The following is an 18,576-nucleotide window of genomic DNA, read 5'->3' as shown; positions in this document are numbered from 1 at the left end:
TATCTTTGCTCTACACAATAAGCAGTTCCAGGGATCTTCTTGCCTGATGCACATTTAAACCATCAGCCTCTGAGCTACCCACTGAGTTATGACTTAGAAACAGATATAGATCTTTGCTTGAAAATGCCAACAGCATAGCTTGCACAAATGTGAGCGTGAAAACATATACAGCAGCAATTTGAAGCAGTAGAGAAGTCTTACTGATGTCCTTGCTGAAGGTTTTAGAGCTTTATTTTTGAAGTCAAGTCCCCGCAGGGGATGGCTTTCAGGAGTAAGCATTTGGCATTACTCAGGCTGGAGCCATTCCAGTTGGGTTCCCAAGAACCGGATGAAATCTCAGTATCTCATCCGTGAGGGATGTGAGGTGGTTACTGCCAGTGCTACCGATGTCTGGGGCATAGCAAGTGTCCCCTTGGGGTAACGCTTGAAAGTAGTGGATGAACCCTGTGGAATGGGAAAAGGAAGATTTAAGAGCTCCTCATTTATTTCTGGGTTCTTGTGTTGATGTAGGGTGGTTTAGAAATACTTAAGATAGGAGGTGCGACAAAAGAGCGACACTGCTTGGCCTGACAGGTGATGTGACAAAGCACAGGTGTGGGTGTAGAGAAAGGAAATGTAAAAGAAGAGGAAGAGCAGCAAGGTATGAAAGAACTGGCCTGGGATGGCGCTTTGCCAAGCTTTACACGGGTGACAGCTCTAAATTCACGTGAAGGGGAGGGGAAGTTGGCCCAAAGGGCGTTAGGGTGTGCAGGCAGCAGTATGGGAGGGCAGGAGGTTCGTTGGGATTTCTCTGCCAGACGGTGGGGCTGGAGAAGAGACCCCTGCAGCTGAGAGCGGGGAAGTCATGAAGGTGTGAAGTTGGAAGGGGCTGGGTGCACTGCGAGGTGAAAAGTCAGACACATAGAAAGTGTCCACAGCATGAACCCAGCACACGCCTCAAAGAGCCTCTGTGTGTGGGGAGAGGATGTCAGGTCCTTCCTGGGAGCTCCTGGGAGTTAATCTCCGTGACCGTAGCCACACGTGCAAGAAATGGGGAAAGGCTGAGGGGCAGCACGAGCTCCTCTTGGAGCTACTGTTATCCATGCTTAATGAGATTAAACACATTGCTAATTCCTGCTTCTGTCTTGTTCAGTATTATCACTTCTGTGTTAATTTTGATACCATTTATTAGCGGGAAGACTAAGAAAGGAAACATCAGACCTCGATCTTCTCTGAACTTTTGTTGTTGTTTGGACTGCGCCTTCTGCCATGTCCTGCATGGTTGTGCAAAGTGCCAGTATGTTTTTGGAAGTATTGCTGTATTACAGTCACTGCTCAGGAGAAAGGCAAAGCTGAGGAAATAAAACTGGCGCTTGAAAAGGAAGTGGGTGAGTTTTGAGATGGCCACCGTTCTTGTGGCAACCTGCCTTGGGCTCAGGTAGGCCCCTCTCTGTGGTAGGGCAGCAAAACTGCTGGCCACAGTGCATGTCTCAGAGAGTGGAGGTATTAGACATCCAGTAGATCAAGATTATAGTCTTGAATTTGTTTAAATGTTCTGTGAGTAGTTTAAGTCAAAGCAGAGGGAAATTTCCAAGGGCTTATGCTCACCTGCACTTCTGAGGAGATGCCATGGCATTTTGTCTAGCTGGAGTTTTCTTAAACAGCGAAGTTTCATGCATGCACAGGCTGTATTACTCATGACCAGCCAAGGACTGAGATATATGAATTACCAAGGCCAAGCCACCTGAATCCTTGTTATCAGAATTGACACACTCGTAGCTGGCAGGAATGAAATGAAGCTCTTGTTGAGGGCTTTTTTATTTTTATTTTTTTAGTTCTTTTTCCCTCCAGAGGCAAACCTTATACCAGGCACTCGAGTGGAACTATAAAGTGAAAAGTGTCATCATTTTCAGGAGGGATTTTTATTTCCTTTTCTTTAACTCAGAAATTTAGGAAGAGTAAAAGTGATGGTAGAGCTACACATCTCCTTTTCAAATGTGGTAGGTATTCATGCGATATGAGGCTCTGGAAAATTTGGCACTGTGCTGGTGACCTGGGTGTGCTATAGGCAGAGCGACGCCGTCACGTCAAGCTGAGCGTCCCGGTCTTGTCTGGTAACAGCATGTTAGTAGTAATTGGTGATTTATTTTTCTTGAAAAATACAGTTGTGGTATTTTGAATAATGTAGAAGCCCCATGTAGCTGGTTTGTAGCCTGTCACAGCTGAGAGTAACCAGAATCTTAAGGTGCCAGTAAGAATTATGTTTCTATCCACACTGCAGAGCAAGTGCAATATTAAAATGCAAAGTAGTCCTATGGTTGTAGGAAAACACATAGCATGCTTTTTATTTAAATCTATGTACCCTACAGTATGAATGTATAGCTGCATACTTCGGGCACTGCAGTTCAAATAGATGAATTTGATATTACCAGATTATTTGTCTGAGCAGTGGCTTTTCTTCATGGGCATTTTTGGCTTGTTTTCTTAATGAAAGAATGTTGTCAAGTGATACGCAATTTTATGTGCCTGCCTTTTACGCTAACCTCACATATGCACAAAGATACCTTTGAAATGTATCCTGGCCCACTGCTTTGCCATTTCAGTTGTGTTTGCCACATCCCCACGAATGTTTATGAAAAAAGGCAGTTGACCTTTGCAGAGTGAATGGCTGGGTGCATATGTAATTAGAGAATTAAGAGTGGTATGTCTCATGTATTTACCTCAGGTTGTTGAGCCATATTACTGAGTGCCTGGTTGTGATTTGAATACCGCTGCAATAAATAAAATTCAAAACCACACCGAAGTTGTTTTCTGAGAGACCTAGTTGATTCACTGCAGGAGAGAGGCTTGGAGCAAACTAATATTTATACAGCCTGTGCTCTCTGGGGACGGAGGAGCAGGAGTGCTGCGAGAGCTGAATTCTTCTGCCTGTTTGCTGCGTGTCCAGTGTGCGAGCTCTTACAAAAGAGCAAACCTCTCTGTTACCTTGTGCTTTTTATTTTTGTACATCCCACCCTTCCCTCCTAATTTCCTCTTAAAATGCATGTTGAAGAAACTTGCAGCATTGCGTGTCAGCAGGAGGCCGGCTTCAGAGCGTGACTCTGGCAGTGCACGCAGGCAGCCCTCTGTCCCCTCCGTTCTCGCTCGTGCTGGCAAGACACCAAAGAGCTGTTGCAAAGGATACACCGAGTAGAGCCTGGAGGGTTGGAGAGGAGGTGGGCAGAGAAGGGACCCTCAGCACTGGCACCAAACCCCTGGTCCTCACTAGGCTGAGTGGAAAGATGAGATGCCACGGTCACATCACCCTTGGTGCAAAATTGCCCTGCCTGGCCCTGCTCTGCCCTGAGCCAGGGAAAGCCACCCCTGTGCCTGACTGCCTCCCCAAGCACCAAGGGGATGCCACTTCATGGCAGCTGCGCAGCCCTTGGACAGCTCTGCTGAAGCAGGGTGACAGTTTCAGTGAAGCCTCCAAGCAGATTTAATTTCCCATAGCCTGAACTGGATTTGAAATAAAAGCAGAAAGGTTCGGTGATGACCCGCTACCTTTGCCTTCCCTGGTTTTATTCCTTGTCTGCAGACCGATGCTTCAGCACCAAATAATTCTAGCAGAAATGTGTTAGGCATTTTTTATTTTAAGGAAAGAAATCATTGCTTTCTTTGAGATTTGCATTTGTGCATTTCCCTGCTTGCTGGGCTGCCATTGCAAACAGACGCAAGCTCCTCACTGCAGCTTGACTGACTGGCAGTGCTGATGCACAGAGGAGAAAAACTAGATAATTTCAATTCCTTCTGCATTCTAACACAAAGGATGGCTTTATCCCTTACAGAGAGATCTGAAAACATGTAAAGATTAACATCGAATTAATAGATGTAATGCAAAAAATCAGGACGTAATAAAAGACAAAACGTCCAAAGCCATAGTGAAAGCTTTTTTTTTTTTAATTCATAGCATAGGGGTGGGAAGAGATGAAAGAAACATTATCCAAGCCTCCTTTTGCCATCAACCCCTCTTGAATAAAGAATGACTGGAAGAGCTGCTCTGCAGCAAATGGTGTAGCTTCTGTGCATCAGTGTGAATTTAAATTCCAGGGCTTATTTGTAGGATTCAGCATTTTTTATAACAGCTACATGCAAAGAGGAAAGAAAGTAAAAGAAGTTAGACATTCATGCCTGAGCAGAAACTTTCTTCACCCAGCTAGAAAAATACAGCTTTATTTAAATACCTACATATCCCTATTCCCTCTTGAGGACCCCAAGGGCTGGAAGTTTCTTCTCGTCCCATTCCTGTTAACAACGTTAATATTATATCATATTAATATAGAATTATATATATGTAATATATATATAATATATAACATATAATGTTAATAATTCCTTTCTGTGAGAAAAGCAGAGTGGAGATTATAAAACAGATTATCTTTTGAAGGAGTTCAGATTCTGGAATTGTTGCAAGTGAGTAAAAGATGCTGCTTAAACACGGAATGTGTGGTGCATGTGTGGTTTAATTCAAGCACCACAACTGTTTGGAACCAGGAGAAATTGCTGAAATTTAAAATAAATAAGAAGATATATGTAAGGGTCTTAGTCCCCCGTGTAGGGAACAGAGAGCAGGTGTAATAGTAACATTTCTGTCTAATCTGCTAGTGCGTATGTAAGAGAAAGTCACCAATATGTCGTTGCTTCCTGTCCTCGGCCTGTTTCATGCAGGTGCCCATGGATATCTTCTCTCTCTGCTGGTACAGTTGCAGTGTCCAGAAAATCACTTGCTGCTCTCGGGAGTCCTTAGAAGGCTGTTTCCTGTGTAGATCAGGCTATTAAGGTACGAGGGTTCCTGCTATCCTTCCTTGCTCCCACAACACCAAATCAATGTAAAAGCAATTAGAAGATATTGTGCCACTTTTCAGTCTCTTTTTTTTTTTTTCCTTTCCTCCCCCAGTCAAGAAATTCCACACAGGGAAAAATTACACAGGGCTGGCCTTCCAAGCTGTGGTTCAAAAGTGATTTTGTTTTGTAGGTGCAACCTCACGGGTTGAGGAATCCCCACTGTCAGGTCCTGGCTTGGCAGGGCATCCCGGAGTGCCGACCAGTCCCTGCTGGTCCCCACAGACAGGCGGAGCACACCACGGGACTCTTCCCTTCTCTTACTGGATTTTCCTGGACAAGTTCCCTCTAGAGCTCTCGTTCTCCCTTGCCTTCCATCAGCCCATGGTTTCGGTGATCTCCTGGTGAAGAAATTTTAATATTTGCTTCACCTGCTTCTTTCAGACAGCGGGTCAGTAATGCCGAGCTCCAGCAGAACCAGTTCTCTGCTGTGTAGCTCCAGCTCCAAGCTGTGCTGCCTGTCCGTGGACTTGGGCATCCCCACTCTGTTATGCAGAAGCTGCTGTGCACTGGATGAAAAATCCGGGAGATGGGGCATGTCTGGGGGGTTTGCCTTGATTTGGAATTAGGTTGGTTCATCATCCTGCCCACAGCCCGTCGTGACAAGCTGTGACTCAGATGAACTGCCTGGGAACTTAGGAGGACGACTGGAGGCTCCTAGAGCTGGTACTGCTCTGTAAAGCTGCTCTTTGCTCCAACCATGGCATGAACCAGCAGGGCTGGAAAACTTTCTGAAGCTCTGGGTTTGCTGATGATTACCTCTGCACTATTGTAGCTTATCAGGGGACCTGGTCACAGCCTTATCAAAGCTGTCACAGCCCTAGGAGCACAGAGTGGTCTCGGTGTGGTCTCAGGAAGATGGCAGTGTGTATATTTACAATTATGCTAGCATAGGGCTAGAATTCCAGACTTTCTAAATCATCATCTAAATTTAGTAGAAATTGGTGCCTTTAACCCTGCCTGGCTTTCATTTTAGAGATCGTCTGCAACTCTGAGACTTCAGAAAAGGTATAGGTTTCCAATTTTAGATGTAAGATTTCATTTATTTTTAAGGCTCAGAAGGAGAAATTCAAAGGTTAGTGGTTGATTGATACATCAGATGTCGCTTGGTTCGTATCACTTTTCTTAGGATCTGCTCTTCATTTTTGCATTTCCCTTTCTCTGCTTCTCCAGGTGTCATCTTGACATGAGTACATTTGAGCTTGGCACTACGGAGCATAGGAAACTTGCTTGTAGAGTTGGAGGAAAGAAGCTGCAGTGTGCTTATGTATCAAAATGCTTTGTAAAAGCTCTTCAAACAGTGAGAATTAAGTGAAATAATTTTCATAAGCACTCAGTACAGACATGAAAAACATCTCTGCACACTGTGCAAGCACAGGTACAAAGCTTATAACACAGTTAACGTTAGTAAAGGTAATGGTTATGTCTAATTAATAGCACGGGAAAAGTGAGATTTTTGCAGTGTTCTGCTCAGAAGTGACACTAATCCAGTAATATCCAAGCAGTAAGCCCCGTAATGCTTTTCTGAATAGCCTGGTTAATCCCGAGGGTGTTTAGGCTTTATTGTTGCACATGTAATTTAATGAACTTTTGAAGAGACCTCTAGGCAGCAGCCCAAACTCAGAAGGGCAGAGAGGAAAATGCTGATAGACAGTCCTACTGAACTAGAACAGTAGTGGCTGTGAAGGAAAAGCTGCTGAATGGGCTGCTGGCTGAAAGAAGTAAAGCAAGTGCTCTTGGACTTGCTAATGGGCTCTTTGTCCAAATTGGAGCCACCTCTTTTTTTTAGGAAGTTACTTGTGTTGGAAATGAGGCCATCGCCAGGCTGGGGGAGGAAGGAAGAGGCAGATGGTGAGTGATCTCCAAGGGTTGTGCTCTGGGTGGACAACACAGCTGTGGAAGAAGTAGGCTGGCTGTGAGGACACTGAACTCCGCGAGAGCTCCTTGCAGTGCTGAAAATCGGGCATCGTGCTGGGGCCACCGCGCCTGCAGAGCGGAGCTGAGGGGACCCCAGGGCAGTCGTGGTGCTGAGGCTTCCTGCCCACCATGCTCAGGCAGCTTGGTGCCTCCCGCAGCTGCTCTGTATTTCCCAAAAGCACAAAAAAGGATGCCCAGCAGAGCAGCTCTTATCCTGTTCCCAGCCTGGAAGAGAGGAGAAGCCTCTCACGTTCTGTCCAGCGGTCTCCCAGCGCTTCCCCAGCGTTTCGTGAGGGGTCGCAGGCCTTCCCTGCTGTGCTGCTGTGTCTGCTTTGCGGAAGCAGCGAAGAAGTATAAGCTTTTTTTCCCAGTGATGCAAATTGCCTCAGTTGGAGTCAATACAGAAACTACAGTTTGTGACTTCCTTCCTCTGACCTTTAAATCTTGCTTTTCCCTATATTCAAAGAGATGCCTGTGACACAATTTGAGCCTTGGGAAACATGGCAATTGGATGGAGAAGCAATCTCATTTTCCTGGGCTGATTCATAGGTCCCTAATGACAGGTTACGTGTTAATACTTGTTTTCAGCAATTATCATGAGGTTGTGTTTTGACTGGGACCTGACAGCAAGCATGAGTGAGAAGAGCTCCAGGCTAAAGCCTAATAGTGCAGAAGTGGCTGGTTTTATTTGCCTGTTTGAAAACAGTTCCTGCACAGTTGTAGTCCTTTTCTAAGGTGAATAGATCAGAGGTGATTGCTCTTCCCTTGTTTTTTATTTCTTTTTCAATGCTTTTGATGATGCTTTATATGGTATCGTTTCGTTGCTGCTCCTTCATTACGATTATGTATGAAGTACCAAACTCAGGTCACAGCCGTATTGTGTAGGATCCATATAAATGTGCAGTAAAGAGCTCTCACCAAGTGTTATGGGTGTCTAGAGAGACGAGACTGGGAATGGGCAGAGAAGAAAAGCCATGATTCAGTGATGTGCTGCCACTGCACAAAAGCTCGGCTGCAGAGTCTGATGCAGCACAGTTCTTCAAATGGGAAGGGACACGTTCCTTGTGTATGAGGTTCCAGGCTCAGGAAAGATGAGCTCTTCTCTCTCTTCTAGAGATTAACACCTTTAAAATAAACTGGTCTTACATGTGACAGAGAGAGGTCACTCACCTACATAGTCAAAGGTCTCCTTCTGACCCTGATGTGTTGAGTAATTTGCGTAGTACTTAAGAAGCACATTCAGAATCAGCATGAAAGTTCTTATTGTTTTGAATCTCACTGAACTTTAAGGATTTGCATCACACCTAGAAGACCCTTCTCCTAGCACCTGGGGCGCAGGTGGGAGGGTAATTGGCCTTAGCAGAGAGAACTGAGTGAGAGGACCAGAGATGCTTTTCTGTGGAAGATCTCATGCAGCCTCTCAATGCTATTACCTGCTAGGGCTTTAACCCTTAGGCATGCATAGGTGTGCTTAATTGTCCTTGGTCCACTGAAAGGAGATGTCCTGAAAGGCATCCTTAAGGCAAAAGCTGGGAGGCAACTGAGGGCAACTGAGCATGAGAAAACTGGTCATAAAGAGGAAATCACTTTTGCTCCACACAGGAATTAATCCTGAATTGAAGACAGGATTACGTTCCCTAGCTTAGGGCAATTTTTTCTTGATCTGAGTGGTTGTGTCCTGAGACTGCATCTTCTCCCAGCACATTTTTTTTCCCTCCAAAAGGGAGATGGGATTTTCACAGGATACTTAGTTTCATGTTCTTGTGGACCTTGTGGTCTATAAACCAAAGGTATGGGAAGGAGGCTCTGCCTCCCTCCTGAACTTTCTTTTTTACAGTTATGGTACACTCATTTTTTCCTACTTGCTGAACAAGTCCCCGTTTCATCCAGAAAGCGGGAGGCTCCAGCTCCGCTCTGCTCCATCTCCACCTGGCTGCACAAGGTTTCTGCTTTCCTTGCAGGAGTTCCCTTTACACAACACCTTTTTCTCCATCTGACTGCAGAGCAAATACTGCAAACAAGTAGCAAAAACCTGCAGTTCTGCGTCCAGAGACAGATGAGATGGGTCTATATCCATCTCAGCTTCAAAATCTCTCCTCGCTGCCACTCAAGGTCCGTCCAGCTTCAAGTGACCAGTTGTTGCTTCTGTATTCTTCAGTCTAGGAAGTGGGGCAGTTCAGAGCTGGTAAAAGTCCTGTGATGGATTGGCATCCTTTGGCTGGAGAATGCGCCCAGTATAGCACTTGTTGTCATCTTTAAACTCGAAGGCTAGTTGCATGTAGGTACCAAATTAAAGCCAAATGATGCAAAGTGATGACATTGCTTTTTCCTATTTCTTTACAGCTCCTGTATGACAACCCAAAAGCTCGTCAGGAAGTAGAATATCACTGGCGGGCCTCAGGGTGTCCCCATATTGTCCACATCCTGGATGTTTATGAGAACATACACCATGGAAAGAGATGCCTCCTCATTGTCATGGAATGGTATGGACCAGCAGCAGCCCCCCACCAAGCATTGCTCTTTGAGGGGATGGAGGGAGTAGGGAGAATATGTTGGCTTACATAAGAATGAAGAGAGCTTCCTCAGCAGCACAAGTTTAGTTTGCACAGCAAACCTTTCGTTGTCTTTATAGAACTCATAGGTAAATGTATAGCTGCTCCAGTCAACTTGTATAATGGAAGAACGAGGAACCTTAAACATAATATAAATTTTCCTTGTACTCCTTTGCAAATATCCTGAGGAAGGCTGAGCAATTAATACAGTCTTGAAAGATACGTCTCTGCAAATATGATGCACTTTGTGATTGGACTTCAGATGCAACTCCTATGATCTAACAGGATTGTTTTTGCTACTGTTTTGACTACAACTTTTCCTACTCTCTCCATGATCTGTAACCACAACTAGAGTCTTCACTGGAGATGAATGAATAATCATTATTGGTATCTTTGCTTCCTCCTTTCTTTTTTCTCATCTTCAACCCTTACACAAAACAAGGTTACTGTCAGCCTCCCTGTGCCAGTGTATCTGATTTCCCAACTGTGGGTGTCATGTTCCTTATGTCAGTGTGCATTAAATTGAAAGCATCAAAACTCCTTGGTTTTGTTTTGTTTTCTACTTATTCCGTATCACAATGGTTTTGTGCATTGATTCAAACAAGTGTGATGTTTAGGAAGCATTGGCATAGGAGGCGGTCTGTAATCTTTTCTAATCCATTCCTACCATGGTTCACAGATGCACAGTCAGGTGTTAATTTGGTCTTTCTTGCTCATGTAAGTTGTTTTCTTGTTTTTGTGTGTGTGTTCTTTGTTTCAGCATGGAGGGAGGAGAGCTGTTTAGCAGGATCCAGGAGAGAGGAGATCAAGCTTTCACCGAGAGAGGTGAAAAATCACAAGTTTAAAATTAAAGTTTGACAGATCGCTTCTCCTTTTCTTTGTCCCCTTGCTTAGCTCTCTCTTACAGGAATTTTTCATTGGTTTCATTTTTTTATAGGTTTGTTTATGCTTTTTAACTCTGTATCCAACTCTGTAGTAAACAATTACTTTTAAAGGTTCCTGTGAATGAGGAATTAGCTGACTGTGCCAAGTTTAGGCATGATGTGGAAGGTTAGAGGAAAATTCCTTGTGCAAATCTGCTCAGCTTCTTCATTTATGAACCACCACAGCCTTTATTACTCTTGTTCCTGGTCTCCTGCCAGACCACAACATCAGCTCAGCTCCTACTGTGATTTTTCTTCTGGCTGTCCCTCAAGTAATGTCCCTGTGCACAGCTATACTGTGAGGGGATTAATATAATGAGCAAATCACGTTTGATGAAACATTTCTTACTCAAGGGTTTTAAAGTACTACTTGAAAGGAAGTGTTATTAGCCACACGGTAAACAAGCCTGCTCATCTATAATAGGGACTATGTGCATGCTTAAAGACCTGCTATGAGTCAGTGACAGAGCTTGTAATAGAATAGTCTTGCCATTTTTATTGTCATTGCTATTTATTATTTGCAGAGTACCACAGGTGTGCTTGACTGTCGTTCTCCTTGCCCATTCACAACAGAGGAGGTTATTTCTGCTCAAGAGGGAAAACATTAGTGTATGTAACTAGTGTCCTGACAAAATGATTTGAAGAGGAAAAATTTATATCTGAGCTTGTAAATTACTTCGTTTTCTAAGTCTGGCATAGAGGCTGGACTTTTCTTGATCCTGTGTTTCCTAGCCTCAGATGAATCCTTTAAGTGGTATGAGAATCGTGTAGGAGAATGAACATTTTCAGGTGCTTTATTTGTTTCTCCCTAAAACAAAAGATTCCAGGGAGAAAACTTTCAATTGTCCTTAGTGATTCTGCTATGCTAAAAACATGCATTAAATACCATTGTATAACATTCTCCATACTTATTCAGAAACCATTTGGGAATGTTAAAATAGAAATACACTTTTATTCATTCTTGAGATAAATGAGCCCTGTTCCACGTGATTCTTCATCTCTGCTGGCCCTTCATATATCTGCCACAACTCTCCATTAGGAGCCATGGTTCTTGGCCTGGGCCAGGAAGGAGGAGGTTGTGCAAGGCTTTCTGTGAAGGAGATGAGTGTTTCTGCTTTTCTGATTGTTCTTGCCTAAGATTGCATAATTTCAATCTCAATTCCAGGTTACAGTACAACAATTTCTCTCTTCTACTGCAGCTGAGGTTCTCACCTATGCAGAAAAGAGCAGCAGGTTAAAGTTGCTATTTGTTTCCCCGTTAGTGAAGATGTAATACAATGCTCACTTGCTACAATGGGAATGTAACCTCCTCCCTGCTCTGAAACCTCTCCCTGTGTACCTGCATTCGTCCAGATCTCGAGTACTGCTCTTGCAAGGCAGCTCACCACCACCAAGAATTTACCACTGGGGTATATGTTAAATTTTGGAAACATCTTGTTTTATAGCAGGCAGTCTAGGCTTTTTAGAATAGAACTGTTGACTTTGTTTCTTCTGAGCAAAAACTTCTAAAGACAATGAGGAACAAGATGTGACCTGTCCTAAAATTACCATGTTGTTACGTTGCTCTGTCTTTACAAAAGCTGTCCCATTACTCCTGAACTAGAAGCTGAAAGTTAAGCTTCTGTCTAAGATAACCAAGGTCATGTACTGGACTACTGGAGATATGTCCTGGCTGGGAGTCCTTTCTCCACAGTCTTGCACGTTGCTTGCATACCTGCTCTGCTCTTGCTGCTTTTCTGGTGAGCAAATTAAAGCACAAATTTATAAGCTCATAAAAAGCAGAAGTCTCAACTGTTCAATTGCTGTGCATGCTCAGGAGGAGGGCTGAGCAGCCAGGGAATTGGGGGGTATGGTTGCCCGCAAAACCAAAACACAGCTGTTAGGGCTAATTTTAGATTTTCTAGTCTTGACGCTAGCCCTATATTCCAGCAAGCTGTTTGTAAGTCATAAGCATTCCCAAGCATGTCCCTGAGTTACAGTGGGAATGTTAATGTGACCTTTCTCTAAAATTGTATTTATAGAGGCTTCTGAAATAATGAGAGACATCGGAACAGCCATCCAGTATCTTCATTCAATGAACATTGCCCATAGAGACGTCAAGGTGAGGCCTGAAGGTGTGTGGTCAAGGAGAAGAGTGTAAAGCAGAAAAATAAACGGATAGTTGTGGTTTAAATAGAACTAGGAGTGCAATCAGATGATCAAAGTGTTCCTATTCCTCTGCCAGTGTGTGAGAAGGGATTTGTGCACAACTAGCTCACATCTAGTCCAAGGTCAAAATATTCATGTGTGCTAATGCCTCCCAGTTGCGTAGAGAATGCAGAAGAATCAAGGTGATAGTCAGATGGCTAACTGAACGGGTACTACCAACTTGGAATCCAGTTAATTAACAAGAAAATAACACTGCCTGAAGTAAACTTACAGTAGGTACTATACCTCTACCTACAGTCTTTATCAGTTATTACTTGTTTTCAGAACCATATTTGCCTTAAAAAAAAAAAAAATAAGGTGGTTGGGGGGTGCTTCAGAAACAAGAGAAACTGCAAATATGGGAGGAATAATTTAATTCCTTGTATCCAGCCCATGCTAACAGTGTTTGTAAGTATTTGGAAAAATAGGAAGTTCTCAGTTATTGCCATGTGGAACAGTGTGTTTTACTCAATAAAGCCTGTACCCAAATCTTGTAGAGTTTTGACGGGGTTTGTAGTATTGTATTTTGTTTGTATTCTGTAAAGCACACAGCATAAGCAAAGACAAGATAGCTGCACCAAGGACTTCCTAGCACAGCAATAGGGCAGTGTGAGATGCAGTGTGCTAAAGAGCAGGCCACGTAGTGATGCGCTGAGGCACCTGCTTGATTCCACAACTTTGAGTGTATGAAGTTTCTGTGGATGCTTCTGTGTATTTAGCTGGAGGGAGAACTGACACTGGTTGGTGTCACTGAGGGGTATGTTTGGGGGCTGGGGCTGGTCCTGAGGTAGGAACTGGAGAATGGCTTAACAGCTGAGAGACAAAACAAATCTGTTCGCTTTTGTGGAGCTATGTGCCATTGCCTATAAACAGCACAGAAAATGAATTGCTTAGCCCCAAGTGCTCCCTATAAACTATGCTCAGCGAACTAACTTAAAAATGGTACAAATTATTCAATAGGTACTCGATTCTATTTTCTTTCAATCCCTTCCTTCTTCTAGATGTCCCTAAATACTAGCATCAAATAGTGCGTAGATTCCTTATGACTGAGAAACTGGAAAACAAGTCCAATCACTTGCAGATTCTGGGAATGTCCTGTTGCCCATGCTGTGCACGAGAACTTGTACCTTCGCTGTGCAAATTCTGTTTCTGAAGAGCCTTTGTGAAGGAATGTGGGGCAATGTGACACCCATCTACAAGAAGGGCGGAAAGTAGACCCGGGAAACTACAGGCCTGTTAGTTTGACCTCAGTGCCAGGGAAGCTCATGGAGCAGATTATCTTGAGTGTCATCACGCGGCACTTGCAGGGCAAGCAGGCGATCAGGCCCAGTCAGCATGGGTTTATGAAAGGCAGGTCCTGCTTGACAAACCTGATCTCCTATGACAAAGTGATGCTCTTAGTGAATGAGGGAAAGGCTGTGGATGTGGTCTACAGCCTTGACTTCAGTAAGGCTATTGACAGCGTTTCCCACAGCATTCTCCTCAAGAAACTGGCTGTTCTTGGCTTGGACTGGCACACGCTTCGTTGGGTTAGAAACTGGCTGGGTAGCTGGGCCCAAAGAGTCGCGGTGAATGGAGTTAAATCCAATTGGAGGCCAGTCACTAGTGGAGTCCCCCAGGGCTCAGTACTAAGGCCAGTTCTCTTTAATATCTTTATCGATGATCTGGATGAGGGGATCAAGTGCACCCGCAGTAAGTTTGCAGATGACACCAAGTTAGGTGCGTGTGTCAATCTGCTCGAGGGCAGGAAGGCTCTGCAGGAGGATCTGAACAGGCTGGACCGATGGGCTGAGGCCAGCTGTATGAAGTTCAACAAGGCCAAGTGCCGGGTCCTGCACCTGGGGCGCAACAACCCCAAGTAGCGCTACAGGCTGGGAGATGAGTGGTTAGAAAGCTGCCTGGCAGAGAAGGACCTGGGAGTATTGGTTGATAGTCGGCTGAATATGAGCCAGCAGTGTGCTCAGGTGGCCAAGAAGGCCAACAGCATCTTGGCTTGTATCAGAAACAGTGTGGCCAGCAGGTCTAGGGAAGTGATTGTGCCCCTGTACTCGGCTCTGGTGAGGCCGCACCTCGATTACTGTGTTCAGTTTTGGGCCCCTCGCTACAAGAAGGACATCGGGGTGCTCAAGAGAGTCCAGAGAAGGGTGACGAAGCTGGTGAGGGGTCTGGAGAACAAGTCTTACGAGGAGCAGCTGAGGGAGCTGGGGTTGTTCAGCTTGGAGAAGAGGAGGCTCAGGGGCGACCTCATTGCTCTCTACAGGTACCTTAAAGGAGGCTGTAGCGAGGTGGGGGTTGGTCTGTTCTCCCACGTGCCTGGTGACAGGACAAGGGGGAATGGGCTAAAGTTGTGCCAGGGGAGGTTTAGGTTGGCTATTAGGAAGAACTTCTTTACTGAGAGGGTTGTTAGGCATTGGAATGGGCTGCCCAGGGAAGTGGTTGAGTCACCATCCCTGGAGATCTTTAAAAGACATTTAGAGCTTAGTGATATGGTTTAGTGGAGGACTTGTTAGTGTTAGGTCAGAGGCTGGACTCGGTGGTCTTGGAGGTCTCTTTCAACCTAGATGATTCTGTGATTCTTTGAAGACTGGAATTAACTCAGGTTTCAGGAGGCAGAGGAGGGGGGGAGCAGGGTAAGACTCTGTCAGTTTTGATGGAGTGGTGTCAGTTGCTCATAGAGAGTTTGATGACTTCTCTTGTCCACTTCAGCTACCTGAAGGCTTTACAGAGTACCATCAGGTCAAATGGTGCTGGTCAGATGGAACAATCCTAGTAAGTGCAGTGAACTAGAGAGAGGTTTAGGAACCCAGACTTGATGCCCATTGGATCTGATGGGAGTCTTGCCATGTACTCTCACAAATACCATGCAGAGAAGGATGTTGATCCCTGGTCTGAGTAAAGATGCTTACCTGTTGGGAGGGAACTTTCTGTGTGGTGTGATGGACCATGAGAGAGGACTGAGATACTGGTGGTGATTCAGGCAAGCGGGAATGGTTTGACCGTACATCTTGTTAAAGACTTCTCTTCATTGCTCTCCTTATCCTTTTTCCTGGTGGTCTTTCAGCCTGAAAACTTGCTTTACACATCTAAAGAGAAGGATACTGTACTCAAACTCACTGACTTCGGCTTTGCCAAAGAAACCACTGTACAAAATGCGCTGCAGACCCCTTGTTACACTCCTTACTATGTGGGTGAGTTATCCAAGATGCATTTCTTCTGTGTTTCTTATCCCTCCTGTTGTAGTGAGTCCGTGGGCTGTAGGAATGGATGGCAAATCCTCTCTTGTGGATGCAATGCAAAGAGGGAGCCTGCAGAATTTAAAATGAGATCTACCCCAATCCAAAACCTAGTCTGGTTCCAGTCCAGTCCTCCTGCTTTCTTCCTTGGTTGCAGAGGAAACAGCCTTAACAGAGAATGCCAATGAGGATCGAGGAGAGAGACCATGTTGCTTCTGATTACACCAAAGCAAACCTGATGTTTCCTCTGGATGATGCAATAAAAGCCACAATTTGAACTCAGCTTCATAATTATTTGGGTGTTTCTTTGCAAACTTCCCATACCTTAACTAATGCAATAAAAAAAACAAGGAGAGTATTTTCTCAGCTGCAAGGCTTCTTAAAGATGGCAAATGGAGGAATTAATAATAAAAGACGAAAGTGACTTATCACAGCTGAATTTTTGCCTGCATTTTGTCCAGTGACAGAGCGCTGTGTAATGAATGCCACATTAGACTGTCCTCTGTGCACTCATTTTAAAGTGTGTCCTTTTCAGTCTTTGAGTTAATAGTCATTCACCATATGGTATGACCAAGGCAGTCTGTGCTTGGAATTTCTTTGGAGGAAAAAGGGCTTAATTTTCTTTCCCCTTGGTCCATGTAGGTGTTACATTTTTTTTTTTTGTGATGAAAGATACTGTTACTCATTTGTTAGCAGAAATCTATGATAGCAATATTTTTTCCTGATGCTTTCTTCTCTGTTTTCTTAAACTGGGATTAGTGATGAAATATTAAAGAATTTTCGCATATATGTTTTTCTGCCTTTATATTTGTACATAAACAGGCTGACATTTCCCTTCTCAACACCTTTTTCTTTAAACTAGCAGGATTGCTCGTTTGTTTATAGAGTCATTTTCCTTACAAAATCAAGCTCCCTGCCAGATCACATGTCCCATTGAATATCCCCTCTAAATGTATCTCTGTAAAATTTTGTTACTTAATGAAAAATACAGTGCTCTGGAGGCCAAAGAAAAATACAGTGCTCTGTAGTTAGGAAAGCCAAAGACACTCCACCTAGGTACTGTTCAAAATTTTATCACAGCTCAAGTAGGTCCTTTCTGTTCTGCTTTCTAGAACATATGTTGAGGCCTCTTTTAGTGCTGTGTCTCCCTGTACACATTTAGCTATAGCTCCTTCTGCTTTTCTGCAATCTTAGTACTCTCTTGAGCAGAGAGACACTAAGGTGAAGAGTATAGGGCATTTTGCCAGCTCCATTCCTCCTCTTTAAAGCTACAGAGAATATACCACACAGAAAATACCTACACAGTTCCTGCAGTGAGTCGTGGTGTATTTTTTGTTTTGTTTTGCTTTGTTAATGCTTCCCATATTTGTTATTGAAGTGTGCTGCTACTTATAAGGTGATGAAAATGAGAGGAAATATCTGTTTCTCTGTGAATTTCTGTTTTTTCTTTCTTCTTCAGCTCCAGAAGTCCTTGGTCCTGAGAAGTATGACAAATCATGTGACATGTGGTCTCTGGGTGTCATAACGTATATTCTGTAAGTATTTGAAAAGAGTCCAGATCAACAGAAAAAGGACAAATTTATTAAATCTGCACTTAAAAGTAATTAATCATTAGGATCATGCAACCTTCAGAAGTATATAAGCTTTCATGGGACTTCTTAAGAGATGAAAGGTTTTTTCTAGTTGTAAGACTTATTTTGTCCATTCTTACAGCCTGTGTGGCTTCCCTCCATTCTACTCAAACACTGGACAAGCTATTTCTCCAGGGATGAAGAGAAGAATTCGGATGGGGCAGTATGGGTTTCCCAATCCAGAATGGGCTGAAGTATCAGAAGAAGGTACCAATGCTCAGTGCTTCTGATGAATATGTGCATGGTGTTGTACAGTGAAGGAGTGTTTACATAAGACTATTTTTAAAACCTGATTTGATGTTTATTTCTATTTTTTACATTTTTTTTTTTATTGTAAGGTGATACAGAGAAGGAATGGGAACTCAGATACTAGCCAGCAACCGAAGTGCTATAGAAAGTAAATGATTACTGAAAACTTTCTTTCAAATTCCAGAAAGTGCTAGTGAAAGCCCGGATTAAACCCTCAAGAAACAAAAGTATTTAATCATGAGAAAGGAGACTGCAATGCAAGCTGAGTTGGAAGAAAGGCAAACTCTTTTAAGAACTCATTCAGTCTTTGCCCTGCTTGGTGATACAGCCAGTAAGGGTGGCAACTTTTCATGCTAGCTTTTTGTGATAAGGAAACTTGCCAGCCACCACTTAAATCAAGGTCAACAATTTGTTCTGTGTAAGTCATTGACCAAAAGCTGCTGCTGCTCAGCTGTGACCTGGATGGGCTCAAACCAGTGTCCTGAAAGTGGATGGCTTTGATTCCCTGTTATTTTGACAGTCTCATAACCCTTAAGTCTCATCTGCACATCATCTTAGAGAGAAGGGTCAGCAGTCTGTGAGCACATCTTCTTTCTAACAAGCTCTTTATGTTGCTACTTTTAACATCCTGTTACGGTCTGCTGCTAAAGCAATAACAAATTATCCTTGGATAACACTGTAATCTGTGGTATTGTAACCCCTCATTGGATCCCATGGCTGTGTATACAGCGCAAACTACTTCACATTAGTAAGAAAAATGTTTTAGTTATGGGTGTCTGGCTTAATAATGTGTCAGTCTTTAGACTTGTTTGTATTTTACAGCAGCTATTAGAATCCTAGGGGAGCTTGATCAGAGAACATTCACTTTGAAAATGTGTAGGGTTTCCATATGCTTGCCTGAGTGAAGATAGATGCCCTCTACCTTTGAACCTACTAAGGTTAGCTAGCTTATGGGCGTTCTTTTAGGCTGATCAGACAGTGTCAGCAATCTGCCTCTTCTTGCCCTCCTACTCCTCCCTACTGT

The 18,576-nt window shown here is 43.8% G+C and overlaps 1 protein-coding gene across 1 annotated transcript in view; it reads left to right on the top strand.

Moving 5' to 3' along the window:
* Positions 1-18,576, top strand: part of MAPKAPK3 (MAPK activated protein kinase 3) — a 52,526-nt gene that overhangs the window by 26,659 nt on the left and 7,291 nt on the right. The window contains exons 3-8 of the mRNA XM_048068739.2: positions 9,121-9,260; positions 10,090-10,154; positions 12,274-12,353; positions 15,501-15,627; positions 17,132-17,207; positions 17,386-17,510. Of these exons, the coding sequence (XP_047924696.1) occupies positions 9,121-9,260; positions 10,090-10,154; positions 12,274-12,353; positions 15,501-15,627; positions 17,132-17,207; positions 17,386-17,510 (613 nt within the window). The remainder of the gene's footprint in view (positions 1-9,120; positions 9,261-10,089; positions 10,155-12,273; positions 12,354-15,500; positions 15,628-17,131; positions 17,208-17,385; positions 17,511-18,576) is intronic.

This window comes from Anser cygnoides, chromosome 10 (assembly GCF_040182565.1).
Source record: "Anser cygnoides isolate HZ-2024a breed goose chromosome 10, Taihu_goose_T2T_genome, whole genome shotgun sequence".
NCBI classification, from domain to species: Eukaryota; Metazoa; Chordata; class Aves; order Anseriformes; family Anatidae; genus Anser; species Anser cygnoides.
This window is presented reverse-complemented; position numbering and strand designations above follow the sequence as displayed.